The sequence below is a fragment of the Camelina sativa genome, chromosome 14, assembly GCF_000633955.1.
Source record: "Camelina sativa cultivar DH55 chromosome 14, Cs, whole genome shotgun sequence".
NCBI classification, from domain to species: domain Eukaryota; kingdom Viridiplantae; phylum Streptophyta; class Magnoliopsida; order Brassicales; family Brassicaceae; genus Camelina; species Camelina sativa.
The window spans coordinates 29,595,076-29,614,630 of record NC_025698.1 but is presented as its reverse complement, the minus strand read 5'-3'; the positions used below and the strand labels follow the sequence as shown (position 1 = coordinate 29,614,630).

The 19,555-nt window shown below is 45.2% G+C and overlaps 1 protein-coding gene and 1 pseudogene across 1 annotated transcript in view; one reads left to right on the top strand and one right to left on the bottom strand.

Moving 5' to 3' along the window:
• Positions 1–1,014, bottom strand: part of LOC104742835 (receptor-like protein 12) — a 6,790-nt gene extending 5,776 nt beyond the window's left edge. Inside the window, exon 1 of the mRNA XM_010463891.2 lies at positions 582–1,014. Coding sequence (XP_010462193.2) covers positions 582–1,014 — 433 coding nt within the window. The remainder of the gene's footprint in view (positions 1–581) is intronic.
• Positions 3,987–18,997, top strand: LOC104744132 (annotated as a pseudogene).

The following is a 19,555-nucleotide window of genomic DNA, read 5'->3' as shown; positions in this document are numbered from 1 at the left end:
TCTTGATCTGACTGAGATCGTTGGATGAGATCTTCCTCTGACTGAGGTCGTTGGATGAGATCTTCCTTTGACTGAGATTGTTGGATGAGATCTCCCTTGTGATGGTTGAGATGGATGAGATCCCCCTTGTGAATGTTGAGATGGTTGAGCTGGTTGAGCTGGTTGAGTTGGTTGAGAGGGTGCTCCTTGTGATGGCTGAGCTGGTGCTCCTTGAGATGGTTGAGAAGCTGGTCCTTGAGATGGTTGAGAAGGATCTCCTTGCAATGGTTGACCTTGTCCAAACAGTATAACCCTCGGCTCCTGATTTCAATCAAAAATGTTACAATCAATGTTCAAAATAAATTCTAATGTCCAATGTTCAAAATAGAAAATCTTACTTGTCCTTTTTGTGGTCGACCCCTTCTTCTTTTTGGTGGTGTTGCAACTCTCGCATTTTTACATCCTTGTCGGTTGTGTCCTTCTTTTTTGTAATTTGAGCAGGTCATGACTCGATTGCCTCTTAGTTGGATTTTGTTGGAGCTAAGAGGCAGTTTCAAACAATGATTTCCTCCTAGCATGATTATTTGGCCTCCCTGGCTTACCTCTTCTCCATGGAGGTGGCAACACTCCTATCCTGTTCACTCTTGGCCATAGCAGCTTGCCTTGAACAGGCCCAATACCATCAATGTAAGTCAACTGCCACATTCTAGCCGTGTACCACTCAGCCACATAATCTTCCACCTTTTCCTTCTTTCCTATGATGACGGATGCATCATGAATACATGGTATACCAATCATCTGCCATTTCCTGCAACCACAAGTGTTGTCATTCATATCAACACTTACCGTGACATCACCAAACTTAATCTCATGCTTATTGTGCCTTGCCATCCACCTTTCACAAAACATTGACCCATCAATCATCTTCTCTATCTCAGCGTGAGCTCTTTTTGTGAATCTAGTCTTCAACCGACCCGCAATCACATACTTCTTCTCGTTACGCACCATACACTGTCTCCTAATGTCTTCCAGCATATCTAGTAAAGGTTTTCTCCTGGCTCCTCGGATGGTTTTATTGAACGACTCACTGAGGTTGTTTAAGTTGTCATTGCAGCAACTCCCAGTCCTGAAAAACGCTCTAGACCATGTCCTTGGTTGGGTCTTCAGGAGCGAATTTATATGCACTAGGATTGTAACTCTGCAAAGCTCGCATATGAGCACCAAATTCTCCTTCTGTGTAGCTCCTTGCAATCTTCCAAAAGAGTCTTTGTAGCTCCATATCATGGCTACTCCTCTTCCAATTGTCCATAGTGTGCCTAGCACATTGCCTATGCTCAGCTGCTGGAATAACAGTGTGAATTGCTTTAACTAAACCCTGAAAATATGTACAAAATGTAGAAATTAGCATACTCATTTACTATTATTCGAAATGTAAATAAAAGAGAGACACTAACCGTTGTTTGTCTGATATGATTGCCACGTTTTTTCCATCTTGAAGATCCAACTTGGCAGATAACATCCTAACAAACCAATCCCAATTATCATCATTCTCAATCTCCACTACAGTCCATGCAATAGGAACAATCCTATTGTCTCCATCTCTCCCAACAGCTGCTAAAAGATGACCCTTTACGTCCCATTTGAGAAAGGCACCATCTATGCCTATTATAGGCCTACATGTATTCTTCCAAGCATCTCGCTGTGACTTAAAGCAGATGAATAGACGATAAAACCTTGGTAAGCTGCCAATAGTTGGTCTAGGTATAGTCTCAATCTCAAAGGCCGTCTCCGGATTAGATCGGAAGATCTCAACTTGGTAATCCCATATTCGAGCAAAATGTTCTTCATGAGTCACTTTTTTTCTTTCATAACTATTGTCTTCGTCCTGGAAGATTGGTCCTCTGTGACTTCGAAGTTGTACTCCCTCTTGATCTCTGCAACCATCTGTTGCTTGGTAATTTTCGGATCCTTTCTCAACCTCTCCCTAAACAACTAAGCAATTGTCCCTCCTTTCAACATCTTTGAAAATCCGGACCGAACACATGCATGCTCACCATCGTATATCTTCACTTGCATCTTGTGTTTCTTCTTAGAATAAGAACAATAGCATCTCCATGGACACTTTACATCAGTGGCCAAGCACTTAGCACCAACTTTCAAAATCTGTGACCTATACAACTTAATATCGTATTTAGTCTTCAGAGAATACCTTAACACAGCAATCTTGAACTCATCTGGACCATTGAAAGTTTTACCCAAACTCAGAATATCTTCCGGATCTTCAGCTTCTGGAGCAGCACATTCATCGTCGTAATCTTCATCATCGTCATTGTATTAAAGAGGATATGGAATCCTCTCTTCATCCCATATATCATCTCCACTATCAGCATCACTCTCGTCTCCATCATCATCTCTCGCATCCGGTCCAAATTCAGCCTCAAAATCTTCACAATTTTGTTCCTCTACACCAATATTACCGTCGTCTTGTTCCTCTACAGAATCTACAACTGGCTCGCAATATCTCTCTGGACCCGCGACAATGCTCCATCTTTGATCTTCAAGAGCTTCGTCACGGTTACCTTCGTCGGCATTTCTAACCTCATCACAGTCTTCATCACCAACAACCTCACAATCAGCTCCACTCACGGCCTCACGATCGTCTTCAATATCTTCAAGAATCTTCTTCCTTTTTCGTTTACGTCTAGGTTTAGGAACCGCCTTACTGTTTCAATACTTGGTCGTCTCCTCTACGATTCACTCCGCCTCAGGACCAACCTTCTCATTCTCCTCTTCCATTTCCTCCGCCTCAGGATCATCCTTCTCAGTTTCCACTTCGACTCGATTCATATCAGAACCATCCTTCTCAGTCTCCACTTCGACTCGATTCATATAAGAACCATCCTTCTCATTCTCCACTTCGATTCGATTCATATCAGAACCATCCTTCTCATTCTCCACTTCGATTCGATTCATATCAGAACCATCCTTCTCATTCTCCTCCTCGATTCGATCCGCCTCAGTATCAGAAAGAATCTCAACCGTCTCGGCTTCAGATCTTGTTTGACTCGAGTCTTTCTCTGGAGTATTCATCATCAATCGCAACGACCGCCGCGACGGAACTTGCTTTCTTCATCCACGGGTCCGTGCCATGAAGACAATTCGAGAGAATTTGGGAGATTTTTTTTTTAGGGTTAGGGATTATGTTTTCGATTAGGGATTATGATTCAATTTGGGGATTATTGTTGTTTATAAGACGTCGACGTTTTGGCTAAACGGAAGCCGTTAACGGTTTGTTAACACTGTCAAAAGGCTTTAGACGGAGACTTAACCGCGTGTCTAAAATAGGAAGGTCAAAGAAAGTTTCCTATTTTTTGGATAAGTCAACCCAAAATTGGGGATTAAAACGACATCTCCAAAGTTGGGGATTATTTTGTCCCAAATTTGAAACTTGGGGATTTTATGGCATTTTTCCCATTTTCCTTAGGAGCGGCCTAATTCACCGCTACCCCAAGTCTCTCAACTCATATTTGTTAAAATTTAATTGCACGTGAAAGAAAGAGAGAGGAACCAGTGGCATGGCTATACCAGCCTCGAGCCTTCTGCCTTTTGTTTTCAAAAATAACTAGATTTTAACCCGCGGTATACCGCGGGCATATAATTTATATTTTATGTTATATTTGTTAAATATTGGATGTTTTGTAAATAGAAGAATAACTAAATTTTCCAGTTGTTGTGCGGCTAAATATTTATATTATTTTTTTAACCCGCAATACACTTTATGATCATTTTTTGTTATATTTAGTTTATTTTGTTTAGTGTTTAAGATTCTATTTTGATATTTAATTATTACAACAAAATATAAGGGATCTAAATACATAATCAGTAATTTATACGCTGTGATTAAGTAACATTTTTCTTAATGATTTAATTATTTTATACAATCTTAGTTAAATCAAATTGAGTTTATATCAAATATTCTAATATTAGTAGTGTTGATAAATAATTAAATGAGGTTTTAACTCGTGTTAACACAAATTTAATAATATTTTATTAATTCCAACATGTCCTCTTTATAACTCATCTACTATATAACCACATTATATAGTATTTTAGACTTTTTTAATTTTACATATTTGTAATAATTAAAAATTTATTAAGTTTATATATGTTAATTATAATATTTAAATAAATGTCAATCGAAGTTTTTTTTTACGTTAAGAATCAAAGCTCACAGGTTTTGGAAAACAAAATGAGAATCAAATTGTTGTTTTCTTTGTTTGCGAAGGATTCAAATATAGAATATCTTCAAAGCACAACAGAATGTGTGGTTAAATATATGATAGTTTCTATTTCCATATAGATTGCTGTTAGTTTTTTAGTTGGAATGAAATGTAAAATATTTAGTAAACAAAATCTGGAGTAATGTTAGTTTTAGAATTTTTTAGGGGTTAATGTTGTAAATAACTTTTTAAATAAACAAAACTAAAAGGACATAACACAAAATGTACTTTAAAAATGTTAATATAGATAAACACGTTTGTGTTTCTAACCAGATGACTATATCTATATGGTCAAATAAAGTCTTCTGGCCAAGTAACACCACATTACACTCACTTTATATAAACAAAAAAGACATCACACCATACACTTCATATGATATATATATTACCCAACAGCTACCAGTGTGTATAATATGCTAAGAACTCTGAAAATTAAAAAGAAAGACCAAGAAGCCAAAATGTCAATATGCTAAGAACTCTTGTGGTCTAAAACCACTTAGCTTGGTTAAGATCATTTTTCTTACTTTTTGCTCTAGTTTTCTTGACAAAGGAAGCAGCCGATCTTCCATGAGATCCTTCAAAATGATCTTCCAGCTTTTCTTGGTTTGGTGGAAGAGAGAGAATCGTCACTGGATGAGAGAAGCGAGGAGCAAAACACGAACAACACGCTTTTGCACATGGCTGCGAACCTTGGGCGCCGAGAACTCGTCTCCAAGATTATTGAGCTCTGACCGTCCCTCCTCTGTTCCCGCAATGCATACGGAGACACACCTTTGCATCTTGCTGCTCTTCTTGGAGACGTAGACATAGTTACGCAGATGTTAGACACTGGATTGGAACTGTATTTTGCACGCAACAACAAAAACCAAACACCTCTCCACTTAGCTTGCCTTAGCATTTTCATGGTGGCTGGTGGACTCATCGTGGAAAAGACGTATTCAGTCGACCTCTATGAACTCAATTTCGCCATATCAAGTGGAGCTACTTGTAAGTTTATAGTATATACAGCGCACTCGACATGTTTTTGTAATCTTGTATGAACTCACTGTCTCACTATTGTGTTGGGATCACTGTCAGGTATTGTTGGGTTTATACTGGAGAGATTTCCAGAGCTAGCTAGGAAAAGAGCTTGGTTGGTCGAAGGCGGCTTGCCATCAACGCTACTTCATCATGCGTGTGACAAAGGGAACCATGAACTGATAAGTATATTGTTAGGTGTCGATCAAAGACTAGGAGAAGCTCTTAACGACGAAGGTTTATCACCTCTGCATCTGGCAGTCCGAAGGGACTCGGTTGTAACCCTAGAGGAGTTCGTGGAAAAGGCGCCAAAGTGTTTTGAGGAAAAGAGATCAACATGACAACACTGTCTTACATATTGCTGCTTCCGGGCAGTTTTCTCTGTCTCCTCTCTATTATTCTTTTAAGTTAGCAATCCCACCTTGACTTATATATAGTGGCGATGAATTGCCCTGTTTTTGTGTATTCTTCTCACATATTCCTGAATTAATTGCAGCTTATACGTTACATAGTTGATAAGAAGATAGTAAATATCAGAGATAGGAACAAAATGGGCTATCGAGCTTCTGACCTTGTCCCTCTAGAAGCCAGAGACGTTGAGTTCATATCAAGCTGCCTGAAGTGTGACGACACCAAGACTTCAGAAGAACTTGAGTACTCTAAGAAGGCTGAGAACAATCAAGATATCAGAGACCACTCTAATTATCCAGTAGATAATACTCATAGACGCTCTCATGAAAGGGAGGTAGTACGGTTGCTTGAGCTAATCGGATTAAGCACATCAGAGATAGCAGAGAAAAAAAAGAAAAGCAGGAAACATGAGGTTAAAAGGGGTCGTAAGAGCTTGGAACATGAGATGCATATAGAAGCATTACAAAATGCAAGAAACACGATTGCCATAGTAGCGGTCCTGATTGCTTCAGTTTCTTATTGTTGGATATGGGCTGCACTCAATATGCCACTCGGCCCAACAAGACTCGTTAATTGTGATTTCAGCCCGATAAAACTGGGAGAAAGTCATTCTTTTTGCGCAAAGGACAATCTCGACAATTCACACTGGGAACCCTAGGTCAACAGTCCGCTATAAAAAGCGACAGCATTTATTGGGATCACCATCCTGACCCCCGGACAATACCTAGAGAGCATAACTTTGCATCGAAAACTGTTATTATCTTCTGCGTAATTCTTTTTAGCTTCCGAGCTCGTCACTATTAGCTTGTTAGTTCTCCTTTGAACTGACGAGCTCAATCTTGACTCGTGTTAAGTGACGACCTCACATTTTTATCGTTAATAAAAGAACCAGCTTCACTCTTTCCCCAAAATCTTTATTTACTTAGTGTTGTGCAATCCCCGANTCGGTTGTAACCCTAGAGGAGTTCGTGGAAAAGGCGCCAAAGTGTTTTGAGGAAAAGAGATCAACATGACAACACTGTCTTACATATTGCTGCTTCCGGGCAGTTTTCTCTGTCTCCTCTCTATTATTCTTTTAANATCAAGACCGACGATCCTCACTTCCTCGAAGTTTCAAGACTCATGACGAGCCCCAGCGAAAACCTCAACGAAGCAACAGAGCAGCCAGCAGAGCAGCGATGGGGGCAAACGAGAACACGAACTGTCCCCCCGCCGAGCTCCCTGCCGAGCCCAACCAAAGGCTCCCTGCCGAGCCCAACCGAAGGCTCACTACCTATCACGGTCCCTCGTCCACCAGCGCACGACGCGTCCTCCGAGCCTCTCGTAGCTGCACACGCCAAAGCCGGACCTGCCGCAGACCAGCTGGTCACCAACGCTGCCGCTCTCCTCACCGCCGCTCTCACCAACGCTACCACTCTCCCCAGCGCCACCCTCCCCTACTGCGTCGATCGTCTTGGTGGCCAGGAAATACGAACAAACGAACAGCTCGAGGTGATCGCAGCCGCAAAAGAGGCCTCGCTGAACCAAATCAGCAAGCTCCAGCGAAGGAGGGGCGAGCGCTGAAACGACAGCAGCCCTGCCGGCGAGAAAGAGAATCCTCCCCCACCACAGCCATCTGTGGAGGACCGGTACGACAGCAACAGACGCCGCCCGGCGTCTATTATCGTAGGATCCGTTGATCGACGCAGTAGAGAAGAGCCGAATGACGAGCAGCAAGACGACCAAAACCAGAGGAGCGGAAGCCCGCCGACTCCAACACTGCCGATCCGACAGCCTGAGGCCAATCTCAAGGACGAAACCATACGACGCCTAGAGGCAATGGTCCACGAACTCTCCTCAAGAGTCCACCGAGCCACGAGCTCCGCTCCCAACCTTGATCGAGTGCTCGAAGAAGTCCAACGCTCACCGTTTACAGCACGGATCTCTCGCATTCAAGTCCGTTACGTAAACAAGTTCAAGTTCGCCCCGTACAACAGATTAGATGATCCGAAACCATTTTTAACTTCAATGAGTTTTTCAATCAGCCGAGCTCATTTCAGTGACAAAGAGTACAAAGCTGGCTGCTGCCAGCTATTCGTCGAGAATTTAGCCCATGAAGCTCTAGGTTGGTTCTCCCAGCTCCCGCCGAACTCGATAGGGAGCTATCACGAGCTGACCACCGCCTTTCTCTAACATCACTATACCTTTATGATTCGAGGTGCATCGAACGCCGATCTCTGGAACATGTTCCAGCGAAACGATGAATGTCTCCGAGACTTCATGGAGAGGTTTAAACGAATCGTCTCGAAGCTCTCGATTGGCGATGACACAACAATATAAGCTTTCCGTAATGCTCTCGTTCACGGCTCCCGGTTCAGGGAGGACATCATCATACACGAGCCTTTGACTCTGGATGATGCACTACACCGTGCTAACAGATACATAGAGTTAGACGAAGAAAGGGCATCGAGGACAAACCGTCCAGAACCCCCGACCCCCAAATCGGCCAATGGAAAAGAGAAGGCACAAGACGAGCATCAAGAGCCTCGTCAACACTTTGATAAGGAATACGCTGATCAGTTGGACAAAGGAAAGAAAGTTCAAACGTTTGCAGCTAGTAATCAAGATCCCAAGGCATCTTCATCAAGGCCCTGGAATAACAAGTGGGTCCAAGACCCATCGGGAAAAGGTGGCAACAAATATTGTGAATAACACAAGCGAGCAGGACATTCAACAGAAGAGTGCCGTACCCTCCAACAAATATTGCTCGACACTTTTAAAGAGGGCCAAATTGATGTCGATCTCGAGCGACGACAAATAACTGCTCACAAGGTAACCATTTCTTCAATCCTAAGAACGAAAACCCAACTAAGCAATACAACACCGCCCCCGCGCCACAGCACGGCACCGAGACCCTGCCACCGCCCCCATTACCATTAACCCATAAAAGGAACCCCGAGCGAACTGAAGATGCGAACGCTCCAGCTCCGCGCTGACGAATAAACATGATCATGGGTGGTCTGGCGACTTGCCGAAACTCGGTCCGTTCTATCAAAGCTTACCGGCGGGGACTAGAGGTCAAGCGAGAATGGTTAGCTCAAAGCACGCCACCTACTACGAACTCCGATCCAATCATGTTCACAGAGGCCGACGCATCGGGTCTAACTGGGCCTCACAACGACCCACTGGTGGTCGAGATGGAGATCGACGAAAGCATGGTCACCAAAATCTTGATCGATACAGGTAGTTCGGTAAACGTCATTTTCAAGGACGTGCTCATTCAAATGGAGATCAACCTATGGACCACCGAACACGATATTCAACCTCTCACCGGGTTTGACGGTGACACAGTGATGACGGAAGGCACGATCATGCTACCATTTTATGTGGGCGGGACGATGCATTGCATCAACTTTGCTATCGTCGAGAAGCCGATCGTATACAACATCATCCTCGACACTCCTGAGCTGCATAAGATGAAGGCCGTGGCGTCAACTTACCACCAGTGTGTAAAATTCCCAACTTCTAGAGGAATATTTAAACTACGAGGGGACCCGCTGGTAGCAAGAACCTGCTTCATTATTGAATGACAACAACGCCACGCCCGGATATTCACCATTTTGAACTCAGCTGAGCGGCCAGATAGTCGTGTTTGCCCTAACTCCGAATCAGTCGTCCAAGTAAACATCGACTCTTCCGATGCAACTCGTTGCGTAGGGATCGGTTCCGACCTGCCACAACCCATCAAGGATGAGCTCGTAAAGTTCCTATGCCAGAACGCCGCAACCTTCGCATGGAACATGAGCAGTATGACCGACATCGACCCCAGCATAACCTGCCACGAGCTCAATGTGGACCCAACATTTAAGCCGATCAAACAAAAGCGACAAAAGCTCTGTCTAGAGCGCGGGGAACGAACTTTTGTCATTCATGGATACATACTTGGGATATAACCAGATTATGATGCACAAGAACGATCAGGAGAAAACAGCCTTCATCACCGATCAGGGAACTTACTGTTACAAGGTTATGCCATTTGGCCTAAAAAACGTTGGTGCAACCTATCAGCGCCTTGTTAACCGCATGTTTGCCGAGCAGCTCGGCCGAACCATGGAAGTTTACATCGATGATATGCTGGTCAAATCAACCCGTGCCGCTGATCACGTCGCCCACCTCGCTCAGTGTTTTGAAGTACTAAACAGATACAACATGAAGCTGAACCCAACCAAGTGCTCGTTCGGCGTGACTTCTGGGGAATTCTTAGGATACCTTGTCACCAAGAGAGGTATCGAAGCTAATACGAAACAAATTTCAGCGCTTACCAACCTCCCATCTCCACGCAACACTCGAGAAGTTCAACGCCTCACCGGGCGGATCGCTGCTTTGAACAGATTTATTTCACGTTCTACCGTTAAGTGTCTACCGTTTTACCAGTTGCTTCGCAGCAACAAGAAGTTTGAATGGGATGATAAGTGCGAATCCGCCTTTTACGAACTCAAGAACTATCTTACTACTCCCCTTGTCCTAGCAAAGCCCGATCAGGGCGAAACTCTGTATTTGTACATCAATGTCTCCGGCTCGGCGGTCAGTGGCGTACTAATCAAGGAGGACAGGGGAGAACAGCACCCAATCTTCTATGTGAGTAAAAGCCTCGACGGAGCCGAGCTCCGCTATCCCACGTTAGAAAAACTCGCTTACGCTGTAGTTATTTCGGCCAGAAAGCTTCGGCCATATTTTATATCCCACACTGTTGAAGTATTAACCAATCAACCCCTGCGAATCATTCTCCACAGCCCCAGTCAATCAGGCCGTCTCAGCGAGTACGACATCGAATATAAAAAACGCACTTGTGCAAAGTCTCAGGTGCTCGCTGATTTCTTGATCGAGCTCCCTCCCGATCTAGAGTCCGGTTGTCCACGAGAGGAGAAGTGGACACTGCACATTGACGGCGCATCCTCTCGACACGGCTCCGGGATCGGCATACACCTCGTTTCTCCAACGGGTGAAGTACTCGAGCAATCATTTCGGCTCGCCTTTCCTGCCTCGAACAACGAGGCCGAGTACGAAGCCCTAATCGCAGGAATGAGATTGGTAAGTGGAATTGGGGTAAAAAGGATACAAGTCTTCTGTGACTCACAGCTGGTAACCCACCAGTTTAGCGGCGACTATGAGGCGAAAAACGATCGCATGGATGCCTATCTCAGAGTCGTCCAAGACCTATCTAACAATTTTGAGATGTCCTCGCATCAGTGTCCGACCCCGACCTCCGCCGAGTCATCCCTGTCGAGAGCATCGATCGACCAAGCATCAATCTCCTCGCACACGTCGAGCCCAATGTTCAAGATAAAAAAAAAGATAAAAAAGATTATCGAAGATGAGACTTTCAGCGATCAAGTCTCGAAAAAGCAAAGAACAGATGACGGCACTCCTGTACTCACGCTATTCGTCGTTGAACCATCGGCAAGTGTACCACCAACAGCTGTTGAGTGCTCGGCCGAGCAAGGATCCGCGTCTATCAAAGAAGGACAAACGTCGTCATCTCAAGAACAATCATCACCATCTCAAAAACAAGTTTCATCATCTCAAGGACAAGCGTCATCGTCGCACGCCCAACCCAATCCCGAACCTCACGAAAGACCACACATTTGGCAAGAAGAAATCCGTTGTTTTAACGCAGACGGCATCGTCCCCTCGGACAAGTGGGAGGCCTGGCACCTTCGGACTTGCTGTGCGCATTATACACTTCTAGATGGCAACATCTTCCGTTGGACAGCATCTGGTGCACTTTTGACTTGCGTCGGTTCCGAAGAAATCAATGATGTAATGAGAGAAGTTCAAGAAGGGTCCGGTGGTAATCACTCAGGTGGTCGCGCGCTAGCACAACGCATACGCAATAATGGTCATTATTGGCCAACCATGAACGATGACTGCGAGAAATTCGTTGCTAGATGCGAGAAATGTCAGCGCCGCGCTCCAATCATCCATGCGCCAACCGAGCTATTGAGGACGACCTCTCCACCATACCCTTTTATGAGGTGGGAAATGGACATCGTCGGACCCCTCCCTGCATCCCGTCAAAAGAAATACATCCTCATCATGATGGATTATTTCACCAAATGGGTTGAAGCTGAAGCCTATGCAAAAATCAGAACAAACGAAGTCCAGCAGTTTGTGTGGAAAAACATCATTTGTAGGCACGGAATTCCGAATGAGATTGTCACCGACAACGGCACGCAGTTCACTTCGCTCCAATTCAAAGGTTTTTGCACGAAGTGGAGATTTCGTCTAAGAAAGTCGACCCCTGCCATCCACAAGGCAACAGACAGGCTGAGGCGACCAATAAGACTATCATTGACGGACTAAAGAAACGACTCGAAGATAAGAAAGATCTCTGGGCCGACGAGCTCGACGACATGCTATGGTCACACCGGACCGCTCCACGACGATCAGTAGGACGGACACCGTTCTCCCTTGCGTATGGAATGGAAGCCCTCGCACCAGAGAAAATTGGCGTACCGACATTAAGACGCTCTATGCTCGCTCAGAACCCCACTCTAAATACCGAAATGATGCTCGATACTCTTGACACTCTTGAAGAAGAACGCGACAAGGCACTTCTCCGAATTCAGAACTATCAGCAGCAAGCTGCTAAGTATTATAACAAAAAAGTAAAGCCACGCCACTTTGACGAAGGCGGTCTCATCCTCCGAAAAGTTTTCAAAAACACCGTCGAGTTCAACGCAGGAAAGATGGGCGCTCACTGGAAGGGCCCTTATCTGATTTCCAAAGTCGTCATGGATGGCACTCCAATTCCTCATTACTACTAGAAACAGCGTAAAAAAAACAAAAGAACGCTCGTACTACCGAGCTCTCCCTTTGTAATATGAACTACGAATGAGTTGATCCCTTTCTAAGGGTACGTAGGCAGCCCGTCACAAAGCACAGCTATACCAAAAAATTAAAAACAAAAATTTTAATGCTCCTAAACACGCTCGAGCTCTCTCGAACGAGTCCGTCTTAGCGAGATGTCCAACTCTTACATCGACCCTCTGGCCAAGGGAACGATTTAAAACGCGTTCCTCATGGATGCAGCGGTGAAATAATCCGCATAAAATAAGCCGACCTAGATCGCATTCAGCTAGCAGGCGGTTAAGTTTGTATAAGCCAAGTTCTTACCTGCACTCTCTTGCCGACCTCGTGGCACACATAGGGTAAGCCGGACACCAGATCCGCACCTAAAAGGTACGACGAGCCCATCTTGACTACCACCCTAAACATTTGGTATTCGACACACGTAATAGGATAAGCCAGGAGACGTCTCGCACCGTAAAGTACTACTCGATACCAAAGATAGAAAAAAGACAGTAACATTCTTATTCCATAATCCAAAAGCACACAAGGACAAGAAAACAAAAGCCAACTACAAAGGTCACACTCGGCACAAACGAAAATTAACAGAACAAACAAGTCTCGAGTACGAACTCAGTCTTCAATTCCCAGATCGGCATTGGAGGGTTCACCGAACTCGAGCTTGCCGAGCATTACCTGCCCGGACTGGCACTCCCTCCGCAGACTTTCTAGCACGTTCACTGGGACGTACGCACCTCTAGCAACCATCTCCTCGAGATATGAGCAGATTCCTTCAGCACAGTTGCTCTCAACAAAGAAATGGTCCGTGCACTCTAGCTGAGTAATGTAACGACGCAATATGTCAACCCGAGTTCGACAGGCGTCATGCTTGGGTCAACTTTTGAAGGGCCTGCTGCCGATAGGCTCAAGATCGCCCTCTTCGAGTATGGGAATCTCCACTTCAGCCAATAACGCCTCACGGCGAGAGCGCTCCTCCAGCAAATGGTCCCATCTCCATTTAGGAACCAAGAATCCCTCGTCGATCATAGTCTCAAGATACCCAACAGTCCCATCCACACGATGAAACTGGAAATGAAGCTCGAACTTTCTACGCGTAGCGAGAACGTAAGCTCTCAACCTGTGAATCCGAGCACGATAAAACTTGATCTCGGAACGAATTATGTTGCTGGATCTCACAGAGAGCTGCTTTCGCGCCTTCCTTAACCATGTCGACTTCGTCGTTACAGGCATAGGACCGATCTCAACTATTCAAAAACGAAAGGAGAGATTTTCCCTAAAAACAAGAAACGGTGGATGATGAGAAATGAACAACTAGAAGACTAATTTATAGAACAAATGCACCATTTTCGAGATGAAGTGACCAATCCAGCGATTCTCGAAAAACACATCCATAAAATGATCAACACATATCATAAAACAAGAGGATAACACATAAAGCAAATCCAGCCGTAACGCAAAGGTCCAAAAAGAAAATACAGCGCCTAAACGGCTCAACATCCGCTACAAAACGGGAATAGGTTCTAATAATACAAGCAAACAGGGGCAAGTCACTGCTCGGCAGCATCCTTAGCAGCCGAGATCGCAGGTGATCCTGCCGTGACGACCTCTTCCCTGATGGTCGCGGAAACCACATGAACGATTGTAGTCTCAGGAAGAGCCTCGAGATCACTGTCCAAAACGTCGGTAATGTCGAAACCAAGGACCTTGTCTTCCCACATCTTCGCGTCAGCCTCCAACCCATGCAAAGTCTTCGATGGGATGACCGTACCACCCTTCACCAGCTCCTGAAGACAGTCATAAGTGCCCGTCACCTGGCTCAATATCAGAAGGGACTTGTTCGCAGCCCTGTTGTCAATAATATTTCTTCTCATCCTCTCAATACGAGACCTATAGCCGGAAATCTCAACACTGATACTCTGCCGCTCCGCCTGCAGCTGCTGCATCTGCCCCTTCTGAAACGCGTGATCGCTCTCTAACTGCTCGAGACAAGAACGAGAAGCATCGAGAGTAGCTTTGAGGTTGGTAACCTGCCTCCTGAAACCGGTGGCTTTCTTCGTGAGGGCAGAAGAAACCCCTCGTTCCTTGTCAAGATCCTGGCGAAGTTCCTCAGCCAACTCCTAGATAGCTGAGAAGTGCAACAATCAGCAAGCTGCTTTTCCAGATCGGCGATGCGACGCTTGTACGAGACGACCATGCGGTTCACACCCCCACCGTCCTGAAGCATAAGAAGTAAGGAATCAAAGCAGCAACTGGAAAAATCAACTTAAAACACAAAAGCAAAACGTAAACCTGAAAGTGTTTCCGAGCCCACGATCGATATAGCTCAGGATCGTAGAGAGAACCCACAGCAGGGAGCAGGTCGAAAGAGCCGTGAGCCTTGCTAGCAAGCTCGCCACAAGCAACTCTGTTGTTGATGAACAACTCGTCCTTCATCTTGTAGGAGAAGGAGAACGAATCATCAATCTCAGTGGTATCACGCGGTATGCCATCCCTCCTAGATCTCTTGGAAGACTCGGGGTCAGGAACAACCACCTCACCATGAGAAGCCCTCTTCCTCGTCGGAGTAGGACACTCAGAATCAGCAACGACAATCGCTAAGGCATTAGAAGTCTCGCCACGCGACTTCTTCTATGCACGCGAAGCAGCAGCAAGAACCGTGACAGCCCTCTTGTCGGAACGAGCAGAAATCACCTCCGCCAACCTCACATCACTTGCAGGTCGCTGTTCGGCGCCAACTTATACAACAGGACCGACCACCTCAGCATCTGCAGCCCGAGAAGAAGACCCCGTATCAACGGCCTTCTTAAACTTATCGGCATATCGAGGAAGACGAGTGTTAACCTTTCCCATTCCTAAGCGTGATAAACCTGAAAAGAAAAACAAAGGTGTGACAACTTAATGACCATCAAGCTCAACGATAATCGGCACAACAGAGTAGGGAGGAAACCTACGAAATCTCTTAGTAACCAAAGGCCAATCGAGCGCCCCTAGTGCTCCGATCTTCCTGAGATTATCAAAGAAACCAGGAGGATGAGCGCGCAAGCAAATGACAGGATCTGCAAAACATCAACCAAAACAAAGAAAAGGTCAGAAACCGATCAAAGAGAATCAAACACCTATAAGTCATAAATAATGAAGCTACCGGGAAACATGTTCCACTCAGTAGCGTAAAACATATCGAGACAATCAACTGATGTTTTGCAGCCTGACAAAAAAGAAGTAACGCTGCCAATGACGAATCTTCTTTTCAGCCCCGACGACGATCTGGTGACCCGATTTAGCACTAGTGTAGAAGTATCCTGGACTACCCCTAACTTTCGTAAACTTGGTTGCCTCCTCAAAAAAATACACATCAACTTCTACACAACAGTTGGTACCGAGTATCGCCAAACCAGCCGCGTTACGGATACCTCCCACAGAAAGCTGAGAGATAGCTATCCTGCGCCTCGCGCAATAACTCGTCAAAAACTCGGGTAGAGGAAACCAAAGGCCGTAGTCAGTAAAATAATGCACGTAGAGCGCGATGAAACCTGTTGGGGGCGTCCAAGGAAGTTCGTGGGGCTTAGGAACCCGGAGAACCAATCCCTCGGGCATTTTACACCACTCTGCCATCTCAGCAATAGAATCCGACGTACACAATGAAGGACCATGATCGGTCGGACCAACAACAAGATCGACATCAGGACCAATCGGAATGGCACTAAGGCCCAAAACAGCTGAACTCGGATCAGCATCATCAGTCGGGATAACGTTCATAGGACTTCCACCAGAGCCACTCTCGCTGTCCTCGCTGAACTCGAGGATATCATCAAAATTGTAATCGTTAGCCAAACTGTCAAGATCTCCACACTCTGCTCCAATGCCGACACTAACATCATCGAAAACATCTTTATAAGCCTCATAATCTCTGGAGAAAGCGCGTTGGATTCCCGCAAGAGTCTTACCACGTGTGCGCATCGAAGCCTATGGGTCCGTTGGAAGCCGATCTCTCCTCTTAGAAATTGGACCGACCACAATCCCCTGTCGGTCTTTCTCGCGAAAGCCGAACTCAACCCGCCGACCAACGAGTTCATCTCCTCCGACTATATCGACCTCACAAGAGTCTGTAACGTGCCGCCTTCTGATGACAGTATCACCGAATTCTGAATCTCGCCGCCCTCCAACAAAAATGTTTATTGGCTCCCCACATCGCACCTCGTGTCGACCTCCCATCATGAGATCGACGTCGCTATGGTCTGAATCGCCCTCACGGGAAGTGTCAACTATGATCGCGGCGCCCTCAACTGTGCTGACCTTCGTCTGCCGAGCTGAAGCCTCGTTCGCAAGAGTGCCGACTGTCGTGTGCCGAGCTGAAGTCCCCCTCGCGGGAGTGCCGAGCTTAGCACATACTTCAACTTCGCCGACCTCAGGAAGATCGGCACCAATCCTGCGAACACCCTCTTCGTACCTTGTTTGATTGATGCCACCCATCGGTCTCACATCAAGACACCGCCCTCCGGCTCTGACAAATTCGATCTCATCTTGGTCGCTCTCATGGCGATCGCTCGCGCCGACCGTGCCGTCAATGTAAGGCAAACCCCTCTGATCACTCTAAATTCCACGAAAACTACCAGATCCGCCGAGCAAATCTAGATCGCTCCCTCGATCCATACCGCGACGAGTCATCTCCAACTCCAAACCGCCGACCTTGCGATTGGAAGAACCAGAAAGCGGTGCCGACCTCCGCTCGACGCCGAGTTCAACATCTACCTCAGTTGAGGTCGTCCCAAGAAAAGCGGCATCAGTCTCATGAATACCCTTATCGGCACCGACGACCGCAGATCTCAGAGATTTTGTCTGATTGCTGCCCACCATCGATCTCGGTTGGAAATGCCGACCTCCGATTCTGACAACTGCGACCCCATCGCGGTCTATCTCAAGATCGCCATCCATCGATCTAACATGATCGTCGGCAACCATCCGCTCTCGGAAATCGGTAACCAAAGGAAGATCTTCTCGGCCTACCATGGGCGACCTCACACAAAGGAGATCGGACGGTGGGGGCTTAGGATTGAGTGGGAGACCAAACAAAAGAAAAAAGTAGAGAGAGAAAGAGGCATAAGCATAAAAGTAAAAGAAAGAGAGACAAAGTTACCTTCTTATGGAAGTGGAGGAAGTGAAGAAAAAGGAGAAGGGAGTAGATACATAAATAAGTAAATAAAACGGAAATATTACTCTCAAAATCCGTCTCCTCGATCTGCGACACGCTCTTTTTCCAGAAATTCATTGGATACCGCACTCAAAATAAAAACCGCTGGACATTCGAAGTATGTCTCGAAAGACGAGCCTGGCATTTACAGAAGAATCACTGTAGCAATTTCTTTTCAGAAGCTGCCTGAGACGATCTGTGCCGAGCAGGCATATTATAAACAATTTGAGTACGCCCGCTGATCGCAAAAGAACTGCCGATCTCCGGACTAAGGGGGGGGGACTATTGTTGGATATGGGCTGCACCCAATATGCCACTCGGCCCAAGAAGACTCGTTAATTGTGATTTTGGCCCGATAAAACTGGGAGAAAGTCATTCTTTTTGCGCAAAGGGCAATCTTGACAATTCACACCGGGAACCCTAGGTCAACAGTCCGCTATAAAAGGCGACATCATTTATTGGGATCACCATCCTGACCCCGGACAATACCTAGAGAGCAATACTTTGCATCGAAAACTATTATTGTCTTCTGCGTAATTCTTTTTAGCTTCCGAGCTCATTACTATTAGCTTGTTAGTTCTCATGTGAACTGACGAGCTCAATCTTGACTCGTGTTAAGTGACGACCTCAAATCTTTATCGTTAATAAAACAACCAGCTTCACTCTTTCCCCAAAATCTTTATTTACTTAGTATTGTGCAATCCCCGGTACAAACACTTATGCCGGTGGGATAAACCCTCCGGGCGGCGTCTACCAAGATGGGCCATGATTAGGAAAGTCATGTGTAGGCAATACGGCAGCGTTTAAAGTCTTTGCAATATGCAACAACATGGCACTGTTCATGTCGTTGAGCATAGTTATTCTTCTCGTTAGCATCATACCTTACCAGAGGAAACCCTTGACGAAGTTACTAGTGGCCACGCACAGGATGATGTGGGTTTCTGTAGGGTTCATGGCAACGGCTTATGTTGCGGCATCTTGGGTGACCATACCTCATTTTCCAGGATCACGATGGTTGTTTCCGGCTATTGTCTCCATTGCTGGTGGATCATTGACGGTACTCTTTTCCTATCTAGGAGTTGAGACAATCAGTCATTGGTTTAAGAAGATGCATCGCGTAGGAGGAGGACGACTACCGGTTTGTTTTATCAAGAAAACCCGTGTCAGAGATATACCTCCCATAACAAGGGCCAGCTCAGATCATACAGTGCCTTCCCTTGCAAGGACCAACTCAGACTTTGCCGCCTCCGAAGGATCAGGCTACTTCACGTAAACAAGTACCATCTATGTTGTTTCTTTAAGAGTGAAAGTCCAAAGAGTATTGTCATATATATAAGGGATTATTGGCATGTTAGTACATTTTTCAAACTTAATTAGAAATCTAGTAAATGTAATATTCATAATTGGAGAAATAGTCAATGTCCCACTTGCGAGATAGAATGTTTGTGAGATAAAATTGTGAGAGAGAAAGAGAAATGAGATGGTGTGTGTGAGTGAGAGAGAAAAATAGGGATTTTTTTTTTTTAATCTTTTTCTTCTTTTGTCATTACACCTCATCATATCTATTTATTTAAATATTTTGGTATATGTTCTTTTTAAAAAAAATTTCAGATATATAAAAATCTATATTGTTTTTTTTATAATTTGGTATGTATTTTGTTTGATAATTTTATTTGATAATATTAAATATTTTTACAAATTTTGTATCCGTACACAATATTCAGGGTACGAATGTCTGTACACCTTATTAAATAAACAGATATTTGTACACTTAATAATTAAGTATACACATTACATCTATACAATTAATAATATGTAGAGACATCTGTAC